The following is a 12,873-nucleotide window of genomic DNA, read 5'->3' as shown; positions in this document are numbered from 1 at the left end:
TGGGTGGCTCAGTTGGTTAAGCGACTGCCTTCGGCTCAGGTCATGATCCTGGAGTCCCGGGATCGAGTCCCGCATCGGGCTCCCTGCTCGGCAGGGAGCCTGCTTCTCCCTCTGACCCTCCCCCCTCTCATGTGCTCTCTGTCTCTCTCATTCTCTCTGTCTCAAATAAATAAATAAAATCTTTAAAAAAAAAAAAAAGTAGCTTTTATAGAAGAACAAAAACAGTAGGACTAGACATCCACCTCCTGATAAAGAAAAAGAGTGAGATTAGGGGAATCACTGAATAAATGACAAAGAATAAATCAGATGGTTGATTTTATGTATCTTTATCAGTCTGGAAATATTAAGAGTTTATCATTGGTTTTGTATTTTTCAATTTCAGCAAATGTCAATGTATACTGGAAGAACTGATTTCTAGGGAGGCTACTGAAATGGATTATTAGGTCCAACATTCTGTGCACTTAAATTTTGGAGGGTTTTTTTTTGTTTGCTTGGTAACTTTTATTCTTTTTAGGAAGAGCCTAAATTTATTAAAAAAGTAACCTGAACTTTAAATCAAAACTTTGGATTCATGGTTTATGATTGACTAAATGATGACAAAGATCCCATTGTCACTTTATGCCTCTTTTTTCTTTCTCAATTTTCCTTATCTTATTTTCTCAGCTTTTTTTCATGCTACAGCTCTACAATTTGGAAAACAGTGTGAGAAGAGAGAAGAACATCATACTAAACCAAGTATCCTTGTTATAAGCTTTCATAACTCACTATACTTTTCCTTTATATACTCAACATGTATTATTTTTGTCCTTATTTGATTAATGTCTGTTGCCCCTCTAAAAGGGTACTAAAGGCAGGAATTGTGATTGCTTTGCTTTGCTTGCCACTATATTCCTAGTCCCTGACATGCAATAGGTACTCAGTAAGTACCTGTTGAATAATGCACACACATTCATTTGCCACCTGTTCAGATATTTTGGTCCTAAGAGGATGGTTTAGGTCTTACCTTTAAGATAACTCCCTGATGGAAAAACTATATATGGAATCCTTACAAGGAATAACATATATTCCTAAATATCCATACAACCCATCCTACCTATCAGTATTTCATAAAGAAATAAAATCACAAAAGAAAATTAATAGCTTCTGAAAATGGGAAAAATAAACTATTAGAGATGAAAAAGTATAAATACCTTTTGGTCTATTAAAAGAAGGGGCAAAACTTAAGCAATAAAATGCTGAAAACCATTAAAATACGTATCTTACCTTGTATTTTTCATTTGCAAATAAAACTGAGGCTCTGTGAAATTTGCATAGAGGGTTCTTGGGATCAATGACAATGGCTTTGTTTAGGGTATCCAAAGCCTTCTCAGATTTTTTCAGTGCATGCTGAACCTATAAGAAATAAAGATCATATTAATGTTTCCTTTTGACATTTATGAAGAAAGGGGAGAACCAAATACTGTGACTCAAGTCAACATAAAGATAATAAGACTACTGAGACATCTGGCTGACTCAGTGGTAGAGTGTGCAACTCTTGATCTCAGGGTCATGAGTTCGAACCCCACTTGGGCATACAGATTACTTAAAAAAAAAAAAAGATATTAAAACTACTAAAGTTGTACGGTCTGAGAGGGTTTTCCACAGAGTTAAGTGGACTTAATAGTTGATTACCAGACTATTAATAGATTATCTCTAAAATCTCTTCTAATTCTAGTTCAACTGCTTCACTTTCGAGATGAGAAAACTGAAGCCCAGAATGTTAAATAACTTGTTCTGGGATCAGAACCTAGGTCCTCTGGCACCCAATCCACCATTATGTATCCATAATGATAACCCACAATGATTATTTTATCTTTAGAGCAGATATTTAGTACCTTCAAGTCTAAAAGATAAGAAAAACCTTGATTTTTCCCTCACAAGAAAATCTGTCCCATTTAGCTAGATAATACTCACATTTCAATATGTTTATTATGGTCCTCTAAATATTAGGCTTTTCAAAACTATGTTCAAAGAAACACTAGAGGATTTGGCTCTAAACCCTTACCAGCCCTGCTTCACTCAGAACTTCTAATTACATTTCTACTTATTTTAGGAATTTATTTTAAAAATAATTCTTCTGCTTCACATACTTGAAAACCACTGATCTGTAATACAGGGAAGTAAATATTTTAAATAACTTTAAAAAACCCCACACAACTCCAAGCATCACATTCATTTGTATATACTCATGCTATGCCATGTTCCTCCTTAGATGAATTGTATGTTAAAAAGAAAGTGTAAGTGCATGGATGTGGCTGTGGAACTTGAACAAATACCACTCACTGTAACAAGAATGTGAGAGTAGGTACTGCCAAAATCTGGTTGCTAAATTCATCTATACGATGATCTTTGCAGAAGGTTATTACTACATGTGGCCAAATACTCTGCCCACCAGATTGAAATCCTAAACACTAGTTCTCTAACAGAGAAAAGCATATTCTATTACCTGAAAACTTCTTCAAATGAACCACACAAAATTTTAAAACCGTCTATTCCACAATCACTTTAGAAGAAAGCCTACTTTAAAAGATGTCCAACTTCACTAAAAGGTATCAACAGGTACTTAAGTTTGATTTGCTTAAGTGATGAAGAAAAATTCTTTGTTGATATATTTTGCATAGTATCTAACTATGAAAAAAGTTACCATGGCAATTAAAAAAATTATAAAGAATTCTTCTCCCAGGGGCGCCTGGGTGGCTCAGTGGTTAAGTGTCTGCCTTCGGCTCAAGTTGTGATCCCAGGGTCCTGGGATGGAGCCTCACATTGGGCTCCCTGCTCCGCGGGAAGCCTGCTTCTCCCTCTCCCACTCCCCCTGCTTGTGCTTGTGTTCCCTCTCTCGCTGTCCCTCTCTCTCTGTCAAATAAATAAAATCTTAAAAAAAAAAAAAAATTCTTCTCCAAAATGAACAGTGAAATTCCCAACTCACATAATTTCCTCACATTGTATGCCCATTTCCACAAAAGCCAAGTTTGCTGAGAGAAAGTGAAGAGTAGGGGAGGGAGAGATGGAGGACATGGATAAGAGGCAAGAACAAGAACTACAGGCACTGTGCTTACAGAGCAACTAATAAATGAGATTTCAAAAAGCAAACATACTTTTTCTCCAATTGAAGTACAACTTATTATCAAACACTTAAAAAATAAACATAAAAATGGTGATTTAAAAACTGACTCAATGGAATAATTAGAAAAATGATCTTAACACTATGCATGGATTCGAATCATTTTTAATATCTTAGAAACATTCTACACATCTTAAGATTAAAAAAATTAAGTTTCTGTTCTGATTTTTAATAGATAGCTTTTTATGACAATATTCATAATACTGACAGGTACATGTTAAGGCTAGTTACAATCTCCTTTTGTGACTTTTTCTTTATCTTTTCCTTTCTTAAAAAAAAAAAAAAGTAAAAGCCAGACTCCTTTAGAGCTCTGAATTGTGTATACAGAAGATGAGAGTGCACTCTCTCTTGCTCTCAAATAAATAAAATCTTAAAAAAAAAAAAAAAATGGGGGGGCGCCTGGGTGGCTCAGTCAGTTAAGTATCTGCCTTCGGCTCAGGTCATGACCTCAGGGTCCTGGGATAGAGCCCTGCATTGGGCTCCCTGCTCAGTGGGGAGTCTGCTTCTCCCTCCCGCTCTGTTTCTCCCCACCACTCATGCGAGCGAGTGAGTGAGCTCTCAAATAAATAAAATCTTAAAAAAAGAAAGAAAAGAAAAGAAAAGAAAATGAGAGTGCAGTGAACATAATGTGCAGTCCTACAGTCAGGACACAGTTGCTCCTTCCCATTCTACCAGATATTGCACTTTCCATCAAGGATACCCAACCAGCCAATACTTCGCATTTTTTACCACATGCTATTCTACCTACAGCACCAAAATAACAGGTAATGGAGTTTTTTACATGACTGAGTTGCAACTCCTGATCTGCTAATTTATGCAAAATCTGTGTTGAGTTCATCAAATTGGTAATCTTCTTTGCCCTCATTATTTTTCTAGTTATTCCACTGAGTCAGTCTTTGTGATTAGTGGTTCTCAGATCAAACAGATCATGTAGACAGACAGTACAAGTATGTGGGGAAACACTGTTTTATTACCAAAATGTTGGAAAAAAGTTATTTCATTACCTTTCAGATTTCATAAAGTGCAGTGTATGTAACATCTACTAAAAGACTGTAAAATATTGAAATTTTCCTTCAAACAAAGTGTAAAAAATATACTAAGCCTGTAAATTGCTGTGACTAGACTTCACTGTCATCTTAATACATTCTTACATGTGGATACACACACACATGTGATCCATGCGATACAGATTATGGAACTGGGCAGCTTTGGCATATACGTCTCATGCTTTTTTTCAGAAATAGTTGCAGTGTTTACACAGCAGCATTACTTCTCAGGCTTTGATCGGGTGCTGTTGCTTGCTGTGTATGAAGAGAAATGTGTCAAACAAGTTTAAGGTTTAGTGTGTTCTGAAGAAGGGTGTGAAAAACAGTGTGCATGGGCTTTTAGAATGCTTTCTGTTTTCAGTCCTTGTAACTCAGCCGTTCAGTACCTAAAAGCAATTCAAATAATATGAACATTATCTCCTACTAGAAGTAATGTTTTCAAGTCTTCATGGCACATTATGATTGTAAATGTCTCTCCACCTCAACAGTAAGTCTATGGGAGTCCCATGAAAATTCATGAAATGTCTGTAGTGACTGTTAGTCACGTTGAGTAAGTGTAATATGAACAAAGTATTTTATTGCACAGAGTAAACAAACAGTATGTTGCCTAACAAAGCTCCTGCTGTTTTATTACAACATTACCTCTTGTTTTTATAAAATGTACCAAGATTTGAATTGATAACTTTATTTTACATGTAAAAAAACCCAGTTTCTTTAAAAAGTAAAATGGTGATCCACATCACCTTTTAAGAATTTTAATTAGTTCTGGGAGAGAGTCCAAGATGGTGGAGAATTAGGAGATGTTAATTTCATGTGGCCCCAGGAATTCAGCTAGATAGCTATCAAATCATTCTGAACACCTGCAACTTAACTGGCGCTCTAAGAACTGCTGCAATTCTACAAATAGAAAAGCGACCACTTTCTGGAAGAATGACAAGACAGAAAAACTCACCCCAAAAAAGAGAACAAGAGGCAGTACTGACTGCCAGGGACCTAATCTGTATGGATATAAGTAAGATGTCAGAAGTAGAGTTCAGAATAACGATTATAAAGATATTAGCTGGGCTTGAAAAAAAGCACAGGAGACACTAGAGAATCCCTTTCTAGAGAAATAAAAGAACTAAAAATCGTAAGTCGAAATAAAAAAGGCTATTAATGAGATGCAATAAAAAATGGAGGCTCTAACTGCTAGGATAAATGAGGCAGAAGAGAGAATTAATGGAGAATAAAGAAGATGAGAAAAAGAGATAAACAACTACTGGATCACGAGGGGAGAAATCGACAGATAAGTGATACCATAAAGCGAAACAATATTAGAATAATTGGGATCCCAGAAAAGGAGGAAAGAGAGAGAGACAGAGGGGCAGAAGGTATATTAGAGCAAATTATAGCTGATAACTTCCCTAATCTGGAGAAGGAAGCAGGCATTCAAGTCCAGAAGGCACAGAGAACCCCCCTCAAAATCAATAAAAAAGGGTCAACACCTCAACATATAATAGTGAACCTTACAAATCTCAGAGACAAAGAGAAAACCCAGAAAGCAGCTCAGGACAAGAGGCCTGTAACCAACAAGGGTAGAAACATTAGGCTGGCAGCAGACCTATCCACAGAGACCTGGCAGACCAGAAAGGACTGGCATGATATATTCAGGGTGCTAAATGAGAAAAATATACAGCCAAGAATACTTTATCGAGCAAAGCGGTCATTCAAAATAGGAGACATTAAAAGCTTCCAGGACAAACGGAAACTATAAGATTTTGTGATTACTAAACCAGCCCTGCAGGAAATATTAAAGGGGATCCTTTAAGTGAAGAGAGCCCAAAAGTAACATAGACCAGAAAGGAATAAAGACAATATACAGAAACAGTGACTTTATAGGTAATACAATGGCACAAAATTCATATCTTACAATAGTTACCCTGACTATAAATGGGCTAAATAACCCAATCAAAAGATACAGGGTATCAGATTAGATAAAAAAGCAAGACCCATCCATATACTGTCTGCAAGAGACTCGTTTTATTTTTATTATTTTTAAAAATTTTTTTTTAAAGATTTTACTTATTTATTTGACAGAGAGAGAGAGCACAAGTAGGCAGAGCAGCAGGCAGAGAGAGAGGGAGAAGCAGGCTCTCCGATGAGCAGGGAGCCCAACGTGGGGCTTGATCCCAGGACCCTGGGATTATGACCTGAGCCAAAAGCAGACGCTTAACTGACTGAGCCACCCAGGCACCCCCAAGAGACTCATTTCAGACCCCAAGACACCTCCAGATTGAAAGTGAGGGGGTAGAAAACCATTTATCATGCTAACGGATATCAAAAGAAAGCTGGGGTAGCAATCCTTATATCAGACAAATTAGATTTTAAACCAAAGACTGTAATAAGAGATGAGGAAGGATACTATATCATAATTAAAGGGTCTATCCAACAAAAAGATCTAACAATTGTAAATATTTATGCCTCTAACATGGGAGCAGCCAATTATATAAACCAATTAATAACAAAATTAAAGAAATACATCGATAATAATAGAATAATAGTAGGAGACTTCAACACCCCACTCACTGCAATGGACAGATCATCTAAGCAGAAGATCAACAAGGAAACAAGGGCTTTGAATGACACACTGGACCAGATGGACTTCATAGACATATTCAGAGCATTCCATCCTAAAGCAACAGAATACACATTCTTCTCAAGTACATATGGAACATTCGCCAGAACAGACCACATACTGGGTCGCAAATCAGGCCTCAACCAGTACCAAAAGAATTGGATCATTCCCTGCATATTTTCAGACCACAATGCTTTGAAAGTTGAACTCAACCACAAGAGGAAATTTGTAAGGAACTCAAATACATGGAGGTTAAAGAGCATCCTACTAAGGAATGAATGGGTCAACCAGGAAATTAAAGAAGAATTAAAAAAATTCATGGAAACAAATGAAAATGAAAACACAACTGTTCAAAACCTTTGGGATGCAGTAAAGGCAGTCCTAAGAAGGAAGTATATAGCAATACAAGCCTTTCTCAAGAAAGGTCTCAAATTCACAACCTAACCTTACACCTAAAGGAGCTGGAGAAAGAACAGCAGATAAAGTCTAAAGTCAGCAGGAGAAGAGAATTAATGAAGATTAGAGCAGAAATCAATGAAATAGAAAACAAAAGAACAGTCGAACAGATCAACAGATCAACTAGGAAATGGTTCTTTGAAAGAATTAGTAAGATTGATAAACCCCTGGCCAGACTTACCAAAAAGAAAAGAGAAAGGACCCAAATAAATAAAATCATGAATGAAAGAGATCACAGCTAACATTGAAGAAATACAATTATAAGAATGTATCAGGAGCAACTATATGCCAACAAATTAGGCAATCTCGAAGAAATGGATGTATTCATGGAGATGTACAAACTGCCAAAACTGAAACAGGCAGAAATAGCAAACCTGAACAGACCCATAACCAGCAAGGAAATTGAAACAGTAATCAAAAATCTCCCAACCAACCAGAGTCAAGGGCCAGAGAGCTTCCCAGGGGAATTCTACCAAACATGTAAAGAAGAATTAACATCTATTCTTTTGAAGCTGTTTCAAACAAAGAAATGGACTGAATAATGTATAGAACTACTGAATCACTATGTTGTATACCTGAAACTAATGTAATATTGTTACATTGTGTGTCAACTATACTTCAATTAAAAAAAGGAAATAACAAAAAGAAATGGAAGGAAAACTTTTTTTTTTTTTTAAGATTTTTTTTATTTATTTGACAGACACAGAGATAGCGAGAGCAGGAACACAAGCAGGGGGAGTGTGAGAGGGAGAAGCAGGCTTCCCGCTGAGCAGGGAGCCTGATGTGGGACTCGATCCCAGGAACCTGGGATCATGACCTGAGCCAAAGGCAGACGCGCAACCAACTGAGCCACTCAGGCATCCTGGAAGGAAAACTTCTAAACTCTTTCTATGAGGCCAGCATTACCTTGATCCCAAAGCCAGACAAAGACCCCACCAAGAAGGAGAGTTACAGACCTATATCCCTGATGAACATGGATGCAAAAATTCTCACCAAGATACTGGCCAACAGTACATTAAAAGGATTATTCACCATGACCAAGTGGGATTTATTCCTGGGCTGCAAGGGTGGTTCAACATCCACAAATCAATGTAATACACTACATAAATAAAAGAACGGACAAGAACCGCATCATCCTCTCAATAGATACAGAAAAAGCATCTGACAAAGTATGGCATCCTTTTTTTTTTTTTAAAAGATTTTATTTATTTACTTGATAGAGAGAGACACAGCGAGAGAGGGAACACAAGCAGGGGGAGTGGGAGAGAGAGAAGCAGGCCTCCCGTGGAGCAGGGAGCCCGATGTGGGGCTCGATCCCAGGACCCCGGAATCACGACCTGAGCCGAAGGCAGATGCTCAATGACTGAGCCACCCAGGTGCCCCTAGCATCCTTTCTTGATTAAAACTTCACAGTGTAGGGATAGAGGGAACATACCTCAAAATGTCATAAAAGCCATATATAAAAAGCCCACAGCGAATATCATTCTCAATGGGGAAAAACAGAGCTTTTCCCCTAAGGTCAGGAACATGGCAGGGATGTCCACTTTCACCAGTGTTGTTCAACATAGTACTAGAAGTCCTAGCCTCAGCAATCAGACAACAAAAAGAAATAAAAGGCATCCGAATCAGCAAAGAAGTCAAACTCTTGGTCTTCGAAGATGACATGATACTCTATGTGGAAAACCCAAAAGACTCCACCACAAAATTGCTAGAACTCACACAGGAATTCAGCACAGTGGCAGGATATAAAATCAATGCACAGAAATCAGTGGCATTGCTATACACTAACAGCGATACAGAAGAAAGAGAAATTAAGGAGTCAATCCCATTTACAATTGCACCCAAAACCATAAGATACCTAGGAATAAACCTAAACAAAGAGGCAAAGGATCTGTACTCAGAAAACTATAGAACACTCATGAAAGAAACTGAGGAAGCACAAAGAAATGGAAAAATGTTCCATGCTCGTGGATTGGAAGAACAGATATTGTTAAAATGTCTATGCTACCTAGAGCAATCTATACATTCAATGCAATCCCTATCAAAATACCACCAACTTTTTTCAAAGAAATGGAACAAAAGAATCCTAAAATTTGTATGGAACCAAAAAAGACCCTGAATAGCCAAAGGAATGTTGAAAAAGAAAACCAAAGCTGGGGGCATCACAATTCTGGACGTGAAGCTCTATTACAAAGCTGTTATCATCAAGATGGTATTGTATTGGCACAAAAACAGACACATAGATCAATGGAACAGAAAAGAGAACCCAGAAATGGACCCTCAACTCTATGGTCAACTAATCTTTGACAGAGCAGGAAAGAATATCCAATGGAAAACAGACAGTCTCTTCAACAATGGTGTTGGGAAAATTGGACAGCCACATGCAGAAGAATGAACCTGGACGATTTTCTTACATCATACACAAAAATAGACTCAAAATGGGTGAAAGACCTAAATGTGAGACAGGAATCTGTCAAAATCCTAGAGGAGATCACAGGCAGCAACCTCTTCGACCTCAGCCACAGCAACTTCTTGCTAGACATGTCTCAAAAGGCAAGGGAAACAAAGGCAAAAATGAACTATTGGGATTTCATCAAGATAAAAAGCTTTTTTGCACGGCAAGGAAAACAGTCAACAAAACCAAAAGACAACCAACAGAATGGGAGAAGATATTTGCAAATGTCTTATCAGATTAAAGGGCTAGTATCCAAAATCTATAAAGAACTTATCAAACTCAACACCCAAAGAACAAATAATCCAATCAAGAAATGGGCAGAAGACATGAACAGACATTTCTGCAAAGAAGACATCCAAATGGTCAACAGACACATGAAAAAACGCTCAACATCACTTGGCATCAGGGAAATACAAATTAAAACCACAATGAGATACCACCTCACACTGGTCAGAGTGGCTAAAATTAGCAAGTCAGGAAACAACAAATGTTGGTGAGGATGTGGAGAAAGGGGAACCCTCTTACACTGTTGGTGGGAATGCAAGCTAGTGCAATCACTCTGGAAGGCAGTATGGAGGTTCCTCAAAAAGTTGAAAATAGAGCTACCCTATGACCCAGCAATTGCACTACTAGGTACTACCCCAAGTATACAAATGTAGTGATCTGAAGGGGCACCTGCACCCCAGCGTTCATAGCAGCAATGTCCACAATAGCTGAACTATGGAAAGAGCCCAGATGTCCATGGACAGATGAATGGATAAAGAAGATGTGGTGTATATATATACAATGGAATACTACTCAGCCATCAAAAAAGTAAAATCCTGCCATTTGCAATGACGTGGATGGAACTAGGATATTATGCTAAGCGAAATAAGTTAATCAGAGAAAGACAATTATCACATGATCACATCGATATGTGGAATTTAAAAGACAAAACAGTATCATAGGGGAAGGGAGGGAAAAATAAGATGAAATCAGAGAGGGAGACAAACCATAAGAGACTCTTAATCATAGGAAACAAACTGAGTGTTGCTGGAGGGGAGGGGTATCAGGGGATTGGGTAACTGGGTGATGGACATTAAGGAGGGCATGTAATGTAATGAGCAGTGGGTATTATATAGACTGATGAATCACTGAACTCTACCTCTGAAACTATTAATACACTATATGTTAATTAACTGAATTTAAATAAAAAATAAAGTAAAATAAAAAAAGAATTTTAATTTTAGTTCTGACATATCTATATCACTCAGCAGCTAAAACACAGGGAACCATTTGTCTTAAAATAATAATTACTGAATTTAGAAGCTAAATATTAACATGGAAAAAAGTGCTTTCAAAATATGAAGTATCTCATGTGAGTCTTACAACAGCCCTGCGAGGTAGATAAGATGGTATTACTTGTCATTTATAAAATGGAAGCTCAGAGAAATGGACTTGCCTGAGGAATGGCATTTCTCTTTATGCCAAGGAAAAAGGTGGTATTTTTGGCTATAAAATAAGCCACAATATTGTTCCAAGAATATAAACAAACAAACAAACAAACAAACAAAAAGCCCTAATTTTCACCACAGCAATTAAGTCAATAACAAACACATTTCGCAAGGGAGATTCACTGATAAATATTTGGAAAGCTACTTACTACTCCAATGTGGCAAAGTAAAACTGAACTTTGAGGGTTGATATCAAGTGCTTTCTGGAAATGCATTTCTGCAAGGCTGAATTTTTCTTGCTTGTAATAAATCATTCCTAAACCATACCTGAAAGTATAAAATAAAGTATAATTTTAGGAATATGAACTTTTGGCTGGTAATTTAGCTCAACTAATAAAAGGGTATGTTATGGAATCTGGCATTTTAATAAACTAAGGAGAAATACTGGTGGTCTCAGAGAAGGCAAAAACTATCAATCATGATAAGAAAATCATCAAAGCATTTCATTTTTAAAAAAATTTTTTTCATCATAGCATTTTAGACAAATCACTTTTGTAAGTAAAAACAATAAATCAAATCAATCAATCAAATAGAAATTTGACAATGGGGAAAAAAGAAACTACATCCTTAAATCCATTACAATCTAGATTTAACAGCTCATTTTTACTGAGTGGCTAATTATGTGTGTGCCAATAACTTTGTTAAACTCTTTATGTGAATTATCTCATTTAATCCTAGGAGGAAATGAGATAGGTATTTTTTTTTTTAAAGATTTTATTTATTTATTTGACAGAGAGAGACACAGCGAGAGAGGGAACACAAGCAGGGGGGGTGGGAAAGGGAGAAGCAGGCTTCCCGTGGAGCAGGGAGCCTGATGCGGGGCTCGACCCCAGGACCCTGGGATCATGACCCGAACCAAGATAGGTATTATCACTCACATTTCAAATAAGGAAAATGAGTTTAGGGAAGTTAAATAACATGCCCCAAATTATACAGCTAATAAGGATTATAGTCAGATCCTTCTTTTATGATTCTAAACCCTAAACTCTTAACAATGCTATTTCTATATTATTGGTGCAAATACATATACATCATTATAATTACATATGCATTGTGTCATGTTCTGCTTCCCCTCTCCTCACTATATCAAAACATACTCCTGCAGACTTAAAAATTATAAATTTTATTTATTTTTATTTTTTAATTTTTTTTAAAGATTTTATTTATTTATTTGACAGAGACAGAGATAGCGAGAGAGGGAACGCAAGCAGAGGGAGTGGGAGAGGGAGAAGCAGGTTTCCCATGGAGCAGGGAGCCCAATGCGGGGCTTGATCCCAGGACCCTGGGATCATGACCTGAGCCGAAGGCAGACGCTTAACGACTGAGCCACCCAGGCACCCCCAAAATTATAAATTTTAAAGGCTATGTAAGAGCATGTTAACTTGATATACAAGTATTTCTTCTGAATTTTCAAAACATCAAATGAACATAATGTGACTGATTTACATTAAGGAAACCTCTTTTGGCTATAACTAGATAATGACAATGGGGAATAAACACCAAATGAATGTATAAGAAGAAAGCACAATATATCTTCTTATATTTGGGGTGAAGAAAAGGTATAAAAAGCTCTGTGCTAATAATGGTGATGGTGGAACATCAAAAGAAAGACTATTTACTCTGGAGTTGGAATAATAAATTTTAAGTTT

The 12,873-nt window shown here is 37.0% G+C and overlaps 1 protein-coding gene across 7 annotated transcripts in view; it reads right to left on the bottom strand.

Moving 5' to 3' along the window:
* The window catches only part of CDC27 (cell division cycle 27), a 77,650-nt gene that overhangs the window by 10,999 nt on the left and 53,778 nt on the right, over window positions 1–12,873 (bottom strand). For all 7 annotated transcript variants that reach the window (XM_081804791.1, XM_081804795.1, XM_081804792.1 and 4 more), the window contains exons 15-16: window positions 11,374–11,491; window positions 1,264–1,392 (exon numbers count right to left, since the gene is read on the bottom strand). In XM_081804791.1, coding sequence (XP_081660917.1) covers window positions 1,264–1,392; window positions 11,374–11,491 — 247 coding nt within the window. The remainder of the gene's footprint in view (window positions 1–1,263; window positions 1,393–11,373; window positions 11,492–12,873) is intronic.

Source organism: Leptonychotes weddellii, chromosome 15, assembly GCF_054177405.1.
Source record: "Leptonychotes weddellii isolate Sample4059 chromosome 15, ASM5417740v2, whole genome shotgun sequence".
Classification (NCBI taxonomy): domain Eukaryota; kingdom Metazoa; phylum Chordata; class Mammalia; order Carnivora; family Phocidae; genus Leptonychotes; species Leptonychotes weddellii.
This window is presented reverse-complemented; position numbering and strand designations above follow the sequence as displayed.